This window comes from Melanotaenia boesemani, chromosome 9, assembly GCF_017639745.1.
Source record: "Melanotaenia boesemani isolate fMelBoe1 chromosome 9, fMelBoe1.pri, whole genome shotgun sequence".
Taxonomy (NCBI): Eukaryota; Metazoa; Chordata; class Actinopteri; order Atheriniformes; family Melanotaeniidae; genus Melanotaenia; species Melanotaenia boesemani.
Window position 1 is genome coordinate 15,101,145 of NC_055690.1, and position 17,301 is coordinate 15,118,445.

At 38.6% G+C, this 17,301-nt stretch overlaps 3 protein-coding genes across 4 annotated transcripts; 1 reads left to right on the plus strand and 2 right to left on the minus strand.

The window, feature by feature from the left end:
- Positions 1 to 1,184: 1,184 nt before the first annotated feature.
- proca1 (protein interacting with cyclin A1) lies at positions 1,185 to 4,527 on the minus strand. The gene is made up of 4 exons (XM_041995048.1): positions 3,968 to 4,527; positions 3,740 to 3,872; positions 3,147 to 3,281; positions 1,185 to 3,051 (listed from the first exon to the last, which is right to left on the minus strand). The coding sequence occupies exons 1-4, from the start codon at positions 4,473 to 4,475 to the stop codon at positions 1,371 to 1,373; spliced, it is 2,457 nt and encodes an 818-aa protein (XP_041850982.1). The 5' UTR covers positions 4,476 to 4,527; the 3' UTR covers positions 1,185 to 1,370.
- Positions 4,528 to 9,272: 4,745 nt separating this feature from the next.
- Positions 9,273 to 12,293, plus strand: zgc:174895 (uncharacterized protein LOC100126024 homolog). Its single transcript, XM_041995856.1, has 5 exons — positions 9,273 to 9,486; positions 9,618 to 9,711; positions 9,987 to 10,133; positions 11,577 to 11,672; positions 11,754 to 12,293. Exons 1-5 carry the CDS (start codon positions 9,364 to 9,366, stop codon positions 11,894 to 11,896), a joined length of 603 nt encoding a protein of 200 aa, XP_041851790.1. The 5' UTR covers positions 9,273 to 9,363; the 3' UTR covers positions 11,897 to 12,293.
- On the minus strand, positions 11,935 to 16,772 carry rab34a (RAB34, member RAS oncogene family a). 2 transcript variants are annotated; one of them, XM_041995853.1, is made up of 11 exons: positions 16,550 to 16,772; positions 15,280 to 15,376; positions 15,094 to 15,185; positions 14,939 to 15,007; positions 14,665 to 14,766; positions 14,510 to 14,574; positions 14,329 to 14,380; positions 14,170 to 14,251; positions 13,578 to 13,668; positions 12,811 to 12,918; positions 11,935 to 12,728 (listed from the first exon to the last, which is right to left on the minus strand). In XM_041995853.1, the coding sequence occupies exons 2-11, from the start codon at positions 15,352 to 15,354 to the stop codon at positions 12,661 to 12,663; spliced, it is 804 nt and encodes a 267-aa protein (XP_041851787.1). In that variant the 5' UTR covers positions 15,355 to 15,376; positions 16,550 to 16,772; the 3' UTR covers positions 11,935 to 12,660. The 2 variants fall into 2 exon arrangements, with proteins under 2 accessions (XP_041851787.1, XP_041851788.1); XM_041995854.1 differs by having other exon boundaries at positions 14,939 to 15,004; positions 16,550 to 16,771.
- Positions 16,773 to 17,301: the final 529 nt, after the last annotated feature.

The window sequence follows — 17,301 nt, forward strand, 5'->3', positions numbered from 1 at the left end:
TTGCAAAATGAATCCACAGTCTTTGGTGGATCATCATTTTAAACATGTCAAACCAGTGCTGTTAATGTTCAATTGCAGTAGATATACAATTGCTATGAGCACAATCACGAAACCAAAATGTCCTTTCAAAGGGCATACAACTGGAGATGAAATAGAGAATTTCTTCTTTTATCCCGCCACTGTCTGCTGTAAACCTTCTTTCCTTGTTAAGATAAACTTCATTTTTTATGTGTTGGATGTGAGTAAGGCTTAAATTGGATGTATTGCATTCCAAAACTTTTGCTGATGAAGTGGTCTTATGTAAGCATGTGAGCGTCAGCTGACCTGGAGGGGTTTCAGCCTCTTCCTGGCTGTTACAACCCTGGCATGTAAGTGGTGAAAGTAATGAGAACCTAATCGGTGTGGAGAATGTGACCCCTCCCTGAAACTTCTTGCAGGGGACACAACTCAGGGATCAAAGTCTGCAGTCCTTGGAAACAAAAGAGCACAGTATATAAACTTTCCTTAACCAGCTTTTTTTGCCGTATGAAATGGAAGGATCGCAGAAAAAAATTAATTCAGGTTAAGCAGGTTAGTGTTAAGCTTTTGAGGTTTAGATTAACTAATTTCTCCTTTTTTAAAAAACCTCACCTTGCATAATGTGCAGACAAACATCTTATACTGGAAAGCTGGTAACAGAGAATGATTTTAAATGTGCCAATCTGTTAGCTAGTTAGCTAGCTAATTAGAAAGCTTCCAGTCTAAGCTCATGTTTTGTCATATCAGAAGTTTTTATAATTTCAGATATCTTGATTATTTGAATAATGTATGCAAATTGTAGTGTGCAGGTGCCAGGCAATTGGTCCAATTATCAGCAGCTTGCAGCTGATTGGCCGTTTAGATTTTGCTGAAATCTATCTATCTATCTATCTATCTATCTATCTATCTATCTATCTATCTATCTATCTATCTATCTATCTATGGTAAGTCTAGGTAAGTCTGATTTTATTTTTAAAGATTACTTGAAATCTTTAAAACAGGGGCTAATATTTTAGTTTATTTAGTTTTGCATGTATAATAATATAATATAATATAATATAATATAATATAATATAATATAATATAATATAATATAATATAATATAATATAATATGTGCTTGTTTTATTACAGAACATTTGTAGAATTGGTGACACATTCATTCAGAATCATTCAGAAATTTTATTACTAACATGCAGGGCAAGATAATACAAAACATGATTTTCATGAAACAATCAAATATGATAAACGTTTTAATATCATACATAAAGTTTGTTTCTTTGATTACCAGAAGCTTGTCTGCTAAGGGTCATGAATTTCTAGCCTAGTCCTGCTGTGCCTGCATCTCATAGCTCATGAATGCCTCTTAGACTGCACACTTTTCATTCTTTTCTTCCTGTTAAATTGTGCTTTTGCTTTCTCAATGGATAATTGAAGTGGACTAATGATGGGTGCTGCTGACATAGTTATCAGAGGGTTTTCAGACCCGAGCTCTTCAATTGCAACAGCATTGAATGGTGAGGTTGCAAGTGTCACTGGCTCTGTTTGTTTAGGGACAGGAACCACGTCTCTGAGAGCAGCAGCTTTTTTTCTTGCTTTCCTCTGCTGCCTGGTTGGCTGCCGATGGAATTTTTCACTGACAGTAGGGGTGGCTGTTGTAAAAAGCCTCCATTGTGTTTGTTGTATTTCAGCAGTGCTTGCAAGGTGGTTGAGTGCAACATAAGTGTCTGGCGTTGTAAGAGCAGTGGGCATGTTTTCAGCGCTGCTGTGAGAAAAAAGTGGGTTTTCACTTGAGGGAGACACAGCTGTTTTTCTCCTTCTGTTTCTCAGTCTTCTGTCTTTTAACCTTTGCCTTTTCAGAACACTTACAGTGGAGCTGAGAGCTGTAACTTGGATTCTTTCTCTGTAAATATCCGGTCTGTGTGAAAGCTGCAGCTCTGTGGTTGGGACCGACTGTATGGTGGGAGTACCGGTGAAAGGGACTACTTTCAGGCTGTCCACAGAGGAATTTTGGTGGTCAGCAGGCACTGTGGGAGCAGCAGAGCTGAGTTTCCTCCTTTTCTTCCTCCCCTCTCTGTCTCGTCTACCCTTTGACCTGATCCTTTGGGCTTTTGGGATTACAATGGGGGCACTGGTAGAACTGTCAAAGAGTTGCTGTTCAGTGAAGCTTTGTTGCTCGGGCTGTGAAGTTGTAATGGTGGGACTAGTAACAACATTTAAATTTTCTGAAGTGTTTGTTGCAAGGTCTTCAGAAGAAAGAGTTTTATTGCTCTTTTTCCTTCTCCCCTTTCTTTTTCCTTTGGTTTTTACTTTTTGTGGAACAGCAGTCTCTGTGCTTGTTGAAAGAGTTATTTCCTCTTTCAGCACCGCAGTGTCCGACTCTACTGGCTTCTTCTGGACTGTTGAAAGTGTCATGGAGGAGACTGTTTCTTTATCTATGGCTGGTTCATCTTTCATGATGTCATTGGAGGGCTCATCTTTTACTCTGAGCTCATATTCGCTGTCATCAACTCTGTTTGTGTTTATACTTGGCCGGTTATATCTGTGTGACTTGCTGATGAAATTACTTAAAGCCAAGACTTCTTCTGCTTTGCTGCCAGAGGGTGAAACTGCAGCTCCTTCCTCTGTTTTCACACCTGTCTCTGCTTTCTGCTTTCTCTTCCTCCCCTTTCTTTTTCCTTTTTGCTTTTTGTTGATTTTCTTTTTCTTCCCCGTGTTCTTCTTCTTCTTTTTCTCTGAGCTTTGTGCCTCATCTTTACCTGAGTCGGCTGTTGAGCTTTGAGATGTGGAGACAGTAGCAAGTACCTTGATGAAGTCTTCAGCTGCAGTGACAACATTTCTAAGTGAAGGCTCTTCAGGGCCTAACCCTGTAGCCTGAGTTGAACTCTCAGGTTTCTCCCCCTCATTGCTTTTCTTGGAATCTTTTTGCTTAGACGGAGCAATCGGGAGCTCATCAATGACATCAATGCCTCCAAAGTCATATGGAACTGCTTCCTTCAACACAGCAATGGGCAGCTTCTCATATCGTTTACACCTATAGTGTAGAAGACAGAAGAGATGTTGTGAAGTTAGAAAGTAATGCAGCAAAGGTTGTTGCAAATCCCCTTAAAACAACACTGTGATACTTACAGACCATACCAGTGCCGCTCGGCACACTGCTCCTCATAGGCAAACTCAAAGCAGGGAACACCTATGACATTGAAAAATGCCTGGCCAACAACTCTGGAGGATGTGTCATTGACTTGCCTCAGACAGGCTTTTAACCTGCAGAGAAAACAAAGGGAGCACATAGACAGATCTGAAAGAGAATGTTACAAGAGCAACTGCCAGTTTTAAATGATAAACAGGTGCATATGTCTCAAAATGCATTCATATATTATATACAAAGCTATTACTCCAAAGAGAATCAAATATATTCAGCTAATGCAGAACTCATTGACTGCATCACTATTGAAAAAAGAAAACTAAATGTGAAATGGTGGGAACACTTGCAAAGTGGCACTTGTTAGTGTCATATAAATGCTTGGAATTATACCTGGATTGCTTTGGGGGAAACCTTTACCAGAATCAACAGACACCTGTTTGGTTATCTAAATTGATTTAACCTGATTTCTTATATCTTATATATGTTAATACTGGTGTAGATGTATGCAATAGAGTAACCAGTTTTCTTCAGATACACAAGACTTAACATGCTTTAATAAAATGAAATTTTTACTCACGCGTTATCACAGTCACAATGACAAATGGAGTGCCACTTGAAATTGGTGTATCCGTAGTTTGAGGAGAATGCGTGGATGACTTGAGGACAGTGGTCATGAATGCGGCAGCAGCTGTCAGTGTCTGCAAACTCTCCTGCAGACAGGACGTCGCTGTTATTAAACCAGGTAGGTATTTAGCCCATATTTACATAACAAATAACTTTATTAGCTTGAAATATTTCAACTTACCCAGCTGATTATAATCATCCGCCATGTTACCTGCACCACACCACAGAGTGCCAGGGTAAGTGAAGCCTCTTTTGGACCTTTTCAGAACCTCGCTGTCATCCCTTCTCAGCCTGCTACTGCGCGCCGATCTCTCCTTAAACTCCCGACACATCATCTTGGCCTGATCCATACGCGCAAAATGCGTTTCCATCTGCCAAGCGGCTCCCTGCTCCTTCAGCCCCAACCTGCACTCATGCATGAAAGATTTCACCTGCATCTGGTTCACTGTGACAGAGCAGTTCACGAGCTTCCCCGCGGGACTGACCACGGTGCGCACTACCTCGGCTCCGTCTGACACCTGATAGAGGAAATGATCCCCTATGATGGACATTTTTGCGCAGAAGGTACCGTTGATCATGGAGAACATCTCCTTGCTCTCCTTTTCTGCGTGCAGTGCGCGGCTCAGAAAGTCGCCTTTGACGACATTTCTGTCTAGATAAGACAGAAAGACAAAGAAGACGGACCACATGATGTGGCGAGTGGTACTTTCAGCACCACGCGTAGCGGAGACAGCTCCTCGGGGTTTTCAGGCACTCTCGCGCAGCCCTCCTACTTTTAAGGCGATGCCGAAGTGGTGCGATTATTAATGCGATGAATGGCCATACTGGGAGGAGTCAGAGAGATTACGCTTTTTAGCCTGGGCACCGTATCTTGTACTATTGCATACTGAGCAGTAATTACCAGTTCATCGTCGCACTGAAGTGAAACACGTAGATGGAGAGCAGGGGGTTAATTTGTAAGTGTTCTGAGGTTGAACCTCCAGCTTTTACTGCAGAGAAAGGAAAAAGAGGGCGATGACCGCTAATTACCTCCCAACCCCCCCAGCTCACCCCCCAGAAAGTGCAGATTTGCTTTGGGAACATGCGTGGAGGAGGCTCTCGCCTGCCCACGTTTTCCATGGTAACAAGCATGGGGTGACTGTGCCAACACAGTACACTGGCCATCTTTCAAATACCACAAAACAAGCCCTGAATTGGTGATGACCTAAATCCCAATGTAGGGACAAAGATCTTTCACTGAGGAATGTGGACAGAGGCTGAAGCTGTCTCACGCAAACTACACTGAGTGATGGAAAAGTCTCGGAGTCAGAAAAACCTTATTGTTACATGTCCAGGTATTCAGTGGTGTTGGGCAGGAGCTAACTATAGATCAACGTACATCTTTTTTTTCTTTTAGTTGATTTTATTAATATTTTCCGTATGTTTCAACATTTTCGTGTTGTAGTGTTACAATATTATTTATTTAAAGTGTATTTAATTATATTCAGTGAAAGAAAACGGATTTGTTTCCCACTACTGTAAGAAAAACTATATATGCTGAACCAAAATCTTCGAAAGGTTTCCATTCTAACACTTAAAAGTAAATCAAATTATTAGAAGAAATTCTTTACACAAATGTTCACTTTTCTTTGAATGTCTTCAATAACTTTAAATATTTGGCTGTCTACATTAGGAACTATTTCAAGGTTTTATGTGTTGAGAGTTGCATAATTTATCTTTGTTTGTTTGTTTGTTTTTTACTGTTTTTTATTATGTATATAGTAAGCTTTGTTGAAGACAAAAAACTTTTGGATTACGCATAAAGCAGCATTTGATGTATCTGTTCTTTTCACAGTTCAGGACGCATGTTCCATGTTGTGCGTAAAATGTGTATTATCTTAACCGCGTGAACCGTTCTGACAAATTAACGCCAAAATCCCATTCATAAAATAATACACAGTGAAGTCTACTGCGTTTTCTTCGAAGGAAAGAAAACCCTCTTGTCAGGTTAAGTTTCTAATCAGCCCAGTGTTATGTCACATGACTGGTCTTGCGAGCTCTAGAGGAGGAGATCCAGCCTACTCAAGGCACTGAAATCGGATTGCTGGCGGAGAGGCGGAGAGAAATGATGTAAAATCACCAGAGGCAACATTCGACCACATCTTAAAGAAGAAAAAAAAGTTTCCCATGAACTAAAGTGGTCACTGTTGAAGGGATTTGGAGCAAAAGAACAAGGCTAATAATCTTGCAGGCGCTAGAGTCAACTAACACTCTCTCTCTCTCTCTCTCTCTCTCTCTCTCTCTCTCTCTCTCTCTCACACACACACACACACACACACACACACACACACACACACACATATATACACAAGTTGAATAAATGCCTAACAGGTTGACTTGGGTTGTGTGTTTTTTAACAACATTCACACAGAGCGAACATGACTGAAAAACACTAACACAACTCCATGGATTAAATGGGATTAAGTATTTTTAAATTAAAAGACTGTTTTTGTGAGCGCACTAAAACAGAAAAGTTGCTCTTAGTGAAACGTACTACATTAATAGCTGCTGAGTAAGTATTCCTTCGTTTGCACATTATTCACGGACAGGTCAGCTGCTGAACAGCGCCCCCCGGTTGAGCTGAGGAGACAGCGTCAATCCGACGATGCACTCAATTCACCTCTGTCGTTTGCAGTAAAAAAAAAGGAAGAAAGTATAGCCTCTTTCATCTTAAAAATAGTATGTATCAGGGTAAAAAATAAATAAATCAAACATATGTGGCCTCAATAGGTCTTAAAATAAGACAAACACAACTCCAGATGAACAGCAACACATTACATCACATCATGCTCATATTTGTTTTTAGACTAATAATGTGCCTTTACTGGTTGCACAGTATCATTCAGGTGCTGATAATTAAATGCAAATGATTAACTGATCTTTAAAAAAGCAGTGAAAAGCAGTGATTTTAACAGTTTTCCGGCAACACAGCTTTCAGGAGAAAAGACAGCAATGATCTTAGAGAAGCAGTTCAAACCAATTTCAAAGTTCTGCACGCAATAAAGATTATTATAGTAATTTTTAGTATTACAGTAAATTTATTCACAGTTTTATGACTTTCTAAAGCTTGTACTCTGTGACAGTGAGCATTCAGATCAAGATTTAACATCAGGTCATTCGGTTTAAGGCACACATAAAACCAGACTGTGGGAAAGTTGCAGTGCTGTTGGCACAAAGTTCAGAACTACATCTTGAGCTCAGCTTGAATTCTGTTTCATAAAACTCAGGTGAAATTTCAGATATTAGTTTATCAAGAACAATGAAAACCCTTCCAGTGAGAACTGTGAAATATACTATGAATACAGCGAGATCAAGGGTCGAGTTTCTGCTGCAGTGAACGTGACCCTGCCTGAGCTTACACAGAAACTGATCCTCTGGTAACAGCAACTCTGGAAAGTATTTACAATAACACGTTATGGTATGCATAGGGGAAGGATTAACATTTTTATAAGAACGTGTAGTTCATTGCCCTGACTACAGTGTTTGGTGCACAGATCCAACAGAGAAGCAAGTCACATCCTGCGTGGATCTTTGTTTCATCACCGGAGAAATCCACATACAGTCATTTGGGATTTTGAAAGGTAGCCATAAAAAGAACTGTTAATTGTTTGCAGACAATCTGTGTGTCTCAGCAGAAGAAACCGATCTTTGTGATAAAAGTTCAAAGTCATATTTATCAGGTTTTCTTGTGAAAATCACATCTCTTCCTGTTAAAGCAGAGTGATTCTCCTGGGGGTCATCTGCAGGCCCTTGGCTCGTAATGGGAACACGACAAAAGAGTTCTGTGTTGGACAGCTCTGTAGCTCATACTGAAACACATTTCCCAGCTCTTTATTCAATTAATATGAAATGAGCTTTTGTCGGAACTCATCAAAGAAGTTTTTTGTTACAGTTTTGGTAGAATAAGGTTTCATGTGCCAATTAAATATAAAAAGAAATATAAAATAACTAATTAAAAAGAAATGACAAAGTAGTTTAAATTAAATTAGATCAACTTTGACACAACATGAGGTCTAATGTGTGTGTGCGTATATTTCAGCTGGAGACGCATATATTCCTGATATAGAATTTCACAGTTATACATTTCTACTGACAATTAAATCTTTCAACTATTAAACTGCCTCTCTGTTTATTTGATGTCATGTTTTTGTGGGGCATAAACAGTCAAAAGATGGAAAACAAGATGAAAACATGACATTTTTCACTATTTTCACACAGGTCAATTTTTTTAACCTTGTGATTTTAATGACCAGAATTAGACTATTAACTTGTGAAAGGGTTTCTGGTGATAAAACAGTTTAACTATTTTTTTCAACATGGATTGATGAAAGGAAGACAGATTTTTTTAAATTGTGATTTCATTGAGGAACCTGGAACAATGTTTCACATAGGAGCATTAGTTGTGTCTAAAACCTGTCATGATTGCATTTTAAACATCATCAACAAGATGTGTGAGGATATATTACTATAAAAATGGATAACCATTAATCCTGGATATTAATGGTTTGCAGTGGTGAAAACATGCAAATAAACTGATAATTAAAGTTAATCATAAAATGTCTTTACATTCTCCCAATTTGTTGCCTTATTGGATGTCATTATGCAAATACAACATTTGACATAAACCTTTTCTAAGACAATCCCTCTTAAACATTATTATTAAAGGAAACATTATTTTAGCATGTCTTGCAAATGGTGATAGTGAGGCTAAATGTGCAAGATATAAATCAATTAACACTGTTACTTTGATGGCTCTGACAGGGATTGTACAGGCAGAGAGGGATACAAAGACTAGAAAATATATCTTCCAATTTTATTTAGACAGGGAAAAAAAACAAAACAAAACAGCATAAGGAAAATAAATCCAGTTACTCAAGAAAACTCTTCCACGCTGCCTGAAGAATGTGGCACAGTCCAAATAGGCATCAACCCCATATAAGCAAATCTAATTTGTGGGTCAGACAACTTCAACAGCAATCTCCCAGGAACTATAACTCAAATCAAAACATATATTTATTAATTCAATGCAAATAAATTCACCCTAGCAAAGTCAGAAAGAAAGTCAACCTACTGGTCAAGTGTAAAATGTTATGAAAATGGTTAAGTGTGTGGTTACTTTTGATTGTGCATCCAACTTTAAACCTAAGCAAATAAAAAAAGGTTACCAGTATGGCCTTGGTTTCAGTGTTGAGCTGCTCCAAACATTACACAAACATACAACAAGCCAGCACTGAGTGCAAATAAAATTCCATGTGCAAATTCCTGCAACAAATAGATATTGTAAGCATTTGGTTGAAAAGGTTGAGACCGATCATATGAATAATTAGCTTGCTTTGTTGTAAATGAGAAATCCTGCACAAACTGCTGAGAGAATCTGTAGCCGAGTCCAGTGTCATTAACAGCCCCCTCCCACCCACCATGCACCCTACTGAAACCTGATATGAGCAGCTCTCTCATTCACAGCCCAGTTACTTCTCCACAGTTTCTCCCTCTAACCACACAGAGAAAACCACACAGAGAAGTGTTGCTGTGCTTCAAATGGATGTGTTGTCTGTTCCTTCAGACAGACAGAAAGGATGGTACCTTTCTCTGATGGCTCCAAACACAAAAGGTCCTGAGTTCGCCTGGTTGGACCCATCCAGACTCTACTGCAACTCCCAGGTATGACAAAAATGAAATCAGTGGTTTCTATCAGACTGGCAATGTTAACTAAAACAGCCAAACTTCATCTACATCTGCACAATCATGTGCACTCTGCATGTTGTGACTTCACCCTGTGCTTTTGGCTCCAGGCTCTTGCAGACTGTGTGAAAGACCTCCTCAGTCCATTCCACAGCGACACCATTGACCTGGTTGCTGGGATAGATGCAATGGGATTTATTCTTGGTGAGAAAACAAAGCAATTTATCTTGAGTGGGAGCACAAACAGAGTTCACTGCAATCACACTACAAACTAATCTCATTTAAAGGAGTAGTTACTGTGCCTGTGCACAGGCTAAGAAACATGAACCCTGAGGCAGAGGTACTAAATTTAGATATTGCCCCTCTAAACATTGCCTGTCAAACATGGCACACATGGTATCACATTAGGATTAACTACACTTCTTTTCAGGAACTTTGCTCTGTCAGAGTGAGTGACCTCTTTCTTTTTTATTTTTCAGGAGCATCTGTTGCCACCACTCTTGGAAAAGGTTTCCTGGCTTTTCGTAAAGCGGGCCATCTGTGTGTGGTCACTCAAAATCAAAACTACACAGACTATACGGGCAGAGAAAAGACAATGGAAGTAAGGCTGGATGTGCTAAAACCAGGTTAATCTTCAGTTTTCTTTGAACTAAACTGCATAATATTATCAGTGAAGTGGAGAATGTTTGCATTGCAGGATTGAGAAGATTAAATAAGTAAAGATCACACTTCCACTGTTCTGCTGTTGTATATGGTAGAAGGGATGTAGGTGCAGTTAGATTCAGGGTTTTGATGTCAAATAATGATTAGAAAGGCATACTTCTCATGTCAAAAACAGCATACCAAAACACTTGACCAGAGCTCACGCAGGACCCAACCTTATTATAACAAAAAGAAGATCTTTATTTCATGTTAAGAAAATTTCAACATTTAGCAGAAAATAAAAAATAACAAAGATTTAAGGACTTTGACTGAGCGGTGACAGTTTTATATCACATTTATAGACATCAAAAAAGCTGATTAATGGTTTCCTTAACAAGCATGACCCTCAGCAGCTTCCTTGTGATGCAGCATCATCTGGTGTTATTTAAAGGAATTACAGCTGGATATACCAAAGTCATGTTATTTGAAGTATCTCTCACGTGTGATTCTGCACCCAAACTGGCTTTAGCATATCACTTAAGAGTCCATCTTTCTTTATCATTACTTTTCTTGCACATTTGCAATATGCTTGATGTTTTCCACAGTTGAAAACGTTATATTCTGCATTTTCTGATTAATTGACAGACTGGGCCTTTCAGGAAAGAGACAGAAGGTGACGAGATGGTGTGCTGCTGGACTTACAAAACATGAAAAAGAAAGCATTCTAGTTAAACCTAAATAATCAACGGTTTAATCTGGATGCTTTAAACCTACATCCTCCTCTCTCTGCATTGGAGTAAGGGAGTAAAAAGTTAGCTCATCTTATACATATTAATTTGAAATCTATCATTACAATAAAATCCCCAAGACACAGAACTCAGGGTTTAGGTGAGCTTTATCGCAAATTATGACATATTCAGTCATTCAGACAAAACTGCTTTTCTAGGATATTCTTTATGGTATTTCACTTGGGATTTTTGATCAGGCCACTGGAACTGACCAATCACAGCAGACTGAGCTTTTCAGACAGAAATCAACAGTAACACGAGCCCCTCCCACATTAAAGACTGACCATCCCAATACGACCTATTTGAGCTCCTGCCTGCTGGGAAACACATCTGTTTTTTGCCTCTTTCATTGGCATGATGGCTCTAAACGTATTAGTCTAACTTTGACCTGCCACAGACTCAGCATCTTCCCCATTTTTTAAACAAATCAGTTTGATAAAACCTGAATGTATGTTAATCACATAGTTGCTGTTAAAATTAAAAACATGTTTTGTGCAGCCATTTCTGCACTATTCAGCATGTATATTTGTGTTTTATTGCAGATCATTTTTTATCTGGATTGCTTCTGAAAAAAAGGCTTTTGCTTATCTTTGAGGATTAGCATTAAAGTTTCTATTGGACATGTGTATCCTGCTGCAGGTTTGAGGGTGTTGTTAGTGGACCAGTGGATAGAGACTGGAGGCACGATGAAGGCTGCCATCCAGTTGGTGGAGAAGATGGGAGCAACAGTAGCAGGTCAGTCAACAAGATAACATTATGCTGTACTTCAAACACATTCAGCACTCGAGCTTTGACATTTTGCCGTGTTTGCTGCAGGTGTAGCGGCCGTCGCCATCGAGGATACTGTAGGAGGGAAGTGGATTAAAGAAAACTACAAGTTCTCTCACTGCATTCCTGAAGAGCTGCAGAGTCAAATTGATGGGAAATATCTGGACTCCTTTAAAAGCTTTAACAAGTAGACGTGATTCCTCAGGAGTTCAGAGAAGGACACCAGAGACATGGACATGAAATACTTTAATTTGCATAAACACTTTTGTAATAAAAGAATTCAACTATTTTTAGTAACTAAAACAATATGATTAATTTCTTTTATAATTTCTTACTGACATGTAAAGTAAACCAAGACATACTTCAGTGACAATAAATGGTATACTTTATATTCAAACACACTACTCTATAAAACAAATCCAATACTAATTTGTTTGTAAACAAAAAGTACCTATGAAGTATTCCCATTATACAAAATGGTCATCTGGTTAGGTCACTCACTCAATCTCTTCAATCCACTCAAATATAACTGGCCACAACATTACATAACAGACATGTGGGTGATTAACTGAAGAAAAGTATTGATTGCAAAACACACTACAGCAGCAAAACTGAAGATTTAATTCAAATTCTACACAAAGCAAACATCCACAGTCGTTCTTTGGCATCCTTGGCCGTACCACAAGTCAATTTGTGTGCAATTCCTGTGTCAATCTTTAACTCCCAGCAAGTTAAGCAACACCACAAGAATCCACACTCATCCCATGACGGAACCTCCCCAGGCCAGGAAAAACTGACTTTAAACCTGCCAGGAAATTAAACGTCAGTGTGCCGCCTCCTTCTCCAACCACAGAAATCTTTCCCTTTAAGCTGGACGGCCGCCATGATTATCAGCTGCTGGGAAAAGCCTCATTCTGAGTCTGTGCGTTTGACTTTAAAACTTCTGCATCCGTCCTTACTGACAGCAGCTGGGCTGCTTCTTCTTCGATGTGGCATGCAGACTGTTTGAAGTGCTGTTAATTCCTGAGAGGGACAAAACACTTTTTATCAAACTATGTGACAAATGTGATTGTATTTATGGTTAGTGGCAGTTTTGGCTACTCACTGACAACATCTCCTATTTGCCTTGATCCACTTTTCTCCAGTTCGGCGAGAACACTTGTCTCAAAAGCCAGTGAAGCAACTCGAAAGAAAAAATCTTTCACATTTTCTCCTGAAAGGAGTAAAAAATGTCAGGATCAGTTTAAAAAACACAACCCTCCACATGTTATTCAACATTAGCTTCTGATGCTTTTAAGCTAAGATAATAAATAAAACATCTTTTACTTAGGGACACATGCAATTCGCAAATTTTATAAAGATTACTTTCTACTTGTCTTGTTGAATAATGGAAGGAAAATCACAAAAAATCTCAAAATTTCACCAGTGTATTAATTCATTCATGGCAAATAATTTTATGTTAAAAACCCTTACAAAGCTGAGATACACAGAAATGGACCATAGGCTGGTCATATTTAAAAAAAAAAAAAACCCAAAAAAGCCCTTTCAAACCATAAATCTGAATCACCCACTGCAAAACTGGATGGAACTAAATAATTCTCCTATGGCTCTAATATTTAAGATTTCACAATTATAGGTCTTTCACAAGAAATGGAGAGAAAAATGGACAAAAACCAAAAAGAATTAGATTGGAAGCCGACCTCTGCTTTCTTACACTGGGTACACTGATCAGAAGTTGATCCTTCTGGAGCTAGAAATAAGCTTAGCGCCATTGATGGATGAATAAATATTTTTTTATGCAACTAATAACTGTTCAGGTGTGTATGACTTTGGTTTTACTGGAACTTTCTGTCTTTAAATCCACAAACTCACCCGTCAGTGATGAAACAGCCCAATACTCTGCATGGATCTCTTTTGCAAGTTTGAGAGCATCTTGTTCAATCTGAGAATACTGAGCAGCAGACTGTCAAACAAATTATAAATAATAATCACACAACAGATTCTGTATTTTCTTTACGTAAACATCAGTTGGATAACCTATCTTCATGACAGGAAGAATATGCAAAGAACAGAGTATTTGCCACTTTTGTCTGTTGAACATCTTTAGGAGCTTTTGAACTGCTGATTGGACAAAACATCAGGAAAGATAAGAGGAACAAGCCTGGCTCTGGAAAATACCAGAGCACCGAAAACAGAAAAAAATCACAAAATAGAAAAATTAGTCTCAGCACTGCTGCTTAAATTGAGCCAAAAAGTCTTAGAAAATGTTGCTGTCCTCTTCATTTCTACCTCAACCACAAGTGCTTTGGGGTCTAGTGAAGGAGGAGAAACATTCCTGAGGTTTGACCCAGGACACAGACTCTTTGTGTTGCTGGCATCAATCCAAAGAATTCATGTCCGACTCCAGTAAAAACAGCGTAAAATGCCTGAAGGCGTGTCCACTTTAAACAGCAGAAGAACTTACACTCATGTCTTTCTTTGTACCAACTAGAAACAGCTGAACAGCGGTAGGGTCGTTCTCTTTCAAAGCGTCCTCGAGCCACTGCCTGCAAACATGCAAACTCAGCCATAAATCCACTTGCCAGGACAAATTATGCACAAACAGAATTTTTTTATTGCTTACCTTGCATGACCTAAAGTGGCTATGTCACTGACATCAAACACGATTATCACAACTGAGAAAACAGAAAATATTGTTTGGGGGCATTCGCAGCTGGAATTCAGATTCAAGTCTTTTGTTTCTCCCCTCTCTGACATTTTGTTCCTTGTTAAACAATGTTGTAAATGGAAAACACATGACTTACCCTGAGCCCCTCTGTAGTACGTAGATGCAATGCACTTGAACCTTTCTTGGCCTGCAGTGTCCCACCTGCAACAGACAGAGAGAGACAAGTGAGCAAGGTCACATGAGATGATCAATTGTATTTATTCCCCTCAAAAAAATCCAGGTCAAACCTACAGCTGCAGGCTGAAAGGAACACCCAGCACCTCAAAGCGCTCCATCTCAAAGTCAACACCAATTGTTGCCTTGTAGTTCTTATCAAAGGCATCCTTGCAAAACCTAAAATAACAAAAGGACTTAAGTGTTTAAAGTGATTACATTATTGATTAAGTGTATTTCTTAGTAATCAAGCTACATTATAATTGCTGGCCACATGCCATCTGAGTTATTTATTCCCATTTTTTAATATATTCTTTTATATATTATATATTAAATGACTGAATGGGGTTACCTATTAATCAGGCAGGTTTTTCCCACAGCCAGATCACCCACCACGATGACCTTTGAGATTTTAAATCTGCTGGCAAGAGTAACAAAAAAATCAGCAAGTTAATAAGAGTCACATAAAGCAGACCACATAAATCAAAATAAGGTTTCAGTACTCGCCCCACAGTGCCGGTCCGCTGCTCCTGGCAAGCTGTCTTTACTTTATTGTTAAAATCATCCTTGGTATGGAGAGCAGCCTCTTTCCTGAAAGACTGAAGAAAGAAGGTAACTTTGAGAGGCTATAAAAATTTTTAGAAAATTTTAGAAAAAGAAGTAGCAGTAGCGGACAGCACTGAGTGTTTTTACCTGAGGGAGCTGAGCGATGATTCTGTCCCATCGAACCGGAGGAAGGACACTCATGGCTGAAACTCTGACAGACATGAGGTCTCCAGGAAAACGATCACTGGACAGAGAGAAAACCTGATGACTTATAGGAAGTTGAATGTTATCTAAATCCACCTTCTGAAATATGAATGTTTGCCTCTTTCTCAGGTTCATATTATATTTTATTGTAAATGTATTATCTTTTTATGTTTAGTGGCTTTGGTTGGTAAAAACTGAGAAAAAAATCATAAATATCAGTTTTATAGTTAAACCAAATAACTGATTGGAAAACTGAACCATTTTCATTGGAATTGTCCAGGCGGCATCTTCAGGGTCATCATTCATTGTCAGCCTGAGCTCTGGGGAACAGTTTACCTGCTCTTTCACACCTCATCATGACCTCCTCTTAGCTGCCTTTCATCACAAAATGCACCTGGTCACCAGAAATGTTTTCTTTCAATCTTCTCTTTGTGGGTATCAATTATTTTCATATTTAGAGTGTAAGGCAGCTATGAGAAGCCCAGGCAGGTTTTGAGGGTGATGGAGTATTGTAAGAGTGCTGGTCAAATTGGAGTAATTGTATAAAAGCTAAAGATAGTTTAGCTTGAACCAAATAGCACAAACGGACATAAACAAAAGCAGTTGAAAACTTGAAATTTAATCAAACCAACCACTTTCAAGTTTAGATTATTATATTTTTATATTGTCTTAGAATAATTAGAGGGATTCTGAACTAAACCAACGGAGACATAGGCTTATTGTTTTTGGCACAAGTTTCTGTTTTATATGATAGCCTGTGGATATGTTGCTCACGTTCACGTCATTTTAGATGTCATATTTTACATCCCAAGGCCACCATAACATAGACTGTACCGCAGATATGCAAATAAGTCTGTTGTCTGACACTCAGTTTGGACCCACAGTGTAGACTTCCACGAATTAGCTGCTAGACAGAAACAACGTTGTTAGCATGAAATTAAGCAGAGCCAGACATCTGTAATCTGCGCTTATCCACTTACTGTCTGATTTAATCCTATTGTTCATCAAAACCCACGCTAAAGAAAATGTGTAATTTCCTTCATTTGGTCTGGTTCCACATAGCTACAACTAAATTCTGGGGATTTTAAAACGGACGTAATATCACAAATCTCTGGAAATGTCAAAGTAACACAAAGGGAAACGCGCAGCGAAGCTGCACAAAGTAAACTTTTTAAAAGCAGCGTGTTCGAGCTGAAGAGATGTTACAAGATACCTTCGCGACTCAGGGTGGTCCACTCTGCCTTTCTTCTCTTTTCTGCTGTTATTCTTCCTCTAAAAGAAGCTTCTTGGGTCAGTCAAACGCCACGCAGATCCATTGTAAATGATGAAAATGTGAACATTTATGGCGCTGAGGCCGATCCACGGAAGTTGAGAGGAATAGTCGAGTGGCACCGCAGCTGCTGCTGACTCAGTTCCCTGGATTCATTTTTTCCTCCCACAGTTTCTCCTTCGGTCCCCTGCTGGAGGAAATGAAGAACAGTCATCTATCTATCTATCTATCTATATATCTATCTATCTATCTATCTATCTATCTATCTATCTATCTATCTATCTATCTATCTAGTATTCTTGCAGAAACGTTTTGTTTTGTGAATAAGGAGGGCCCTGTAAATGGTATTTTTTTTTCCTATAGGTTGCATCTTGTTCATGTAAACTAAATGTATAATTAATTCATAGCCAGTGAATAAGACACATGATGTCTTTATTTATTATTATTAGAAGAAGAAAGAAATAACATTACTAAAGTTGAGTATTATTGAATATGTATCTCTGATGAATACAAAATTCTAATTTTATAAATATTTGTACAAAATTGTCCAACATCTGTCCATCAGTATTGCTTATGATCCATGAAAGGATATTTATTTAAAAGTTATTCTAAAATAACCAACAACAGGACACAAACAATGTAAAATACAGAATTAAACCAAAACAACAATAACAGCATGATGAAATTCACACATT

What these genes read in the sequence shown, in the direction of transcription:
- rab34a (XM_041995853.1), bottom strand. Translation starts at nt 15,354, where the DNA reads ATGTCTGTCAGAGTTTCAGCCATGAGTGTCCTTCCTCCGGTTCGATGG. An exon ending in TCATCGCTCAGCTCCCTCAG is followed by an intron (nt 15,186 to 15,279) that starts GTAAAAACACTC and finishes TTCTTTCTTCAG; the next exon opens with TCTTTCAGGAAAGAGGCTGC. An exon ending in GTACAAAGAAAGACATGAGT is followed by an intron (nt 13,669 to 14,169) that starts GTAAGTTCTTCT and finishes TTTGTTTGACAG; the next exon opens with TCTGCTGCTCAGTATTCTCA.
- zgc:174895 (XM_041995856.1), top strand. Translation starts at nt 9,364, where the DNA reads ATGGATGTGTTGTCTGTTCCTTCAGACAGACAGAAAGGATGGTACCTT. An exon ending in GCTGGATGTGCTAAAACCAG is followed by an intron (nt 10,134 to 11,576) that starts GTTAATCTTCAG and finishes ATCCTGCTGCAG; the next exon opens with GTTTGAGGGTGTTGTTAGTG. An exon ending in GATGGGAGCAACAGTAGCAG is followed by an intron (nt 11,673 to 11,753) that starts GTCAGTCAACAA and finishes TGTTTGCTGCAG; the next exon opens with GTGTAGCGGCCGTCGCCATC.
- proca1 (XM_041995048.1), bottom strand. Translation starts at nt 4,475, where the DNA reads ATGTGGTCCGTCTTCTTTGTCTTTCTGTCTTATCTAGACAGAAATGTC. An exon ending in GGATGATTATAATCAGCTGG is followed by an intron (nt 3,873 to 3,967) that starts GTAAGTTGAAAT and finishes TCCTGTCTGCAG; the next exon opens with GAGAGTTTGCAGACACTGAC. An exon ending in CATTGTGACTGTGATAACGC is followed by an intron (nt 3,282 to 3,739) that starts GTGAGTAAAAAT and finishes TTTTCTCTGCAG; the next exon opens with GTTAAAAGCCTGTCTGAGGC.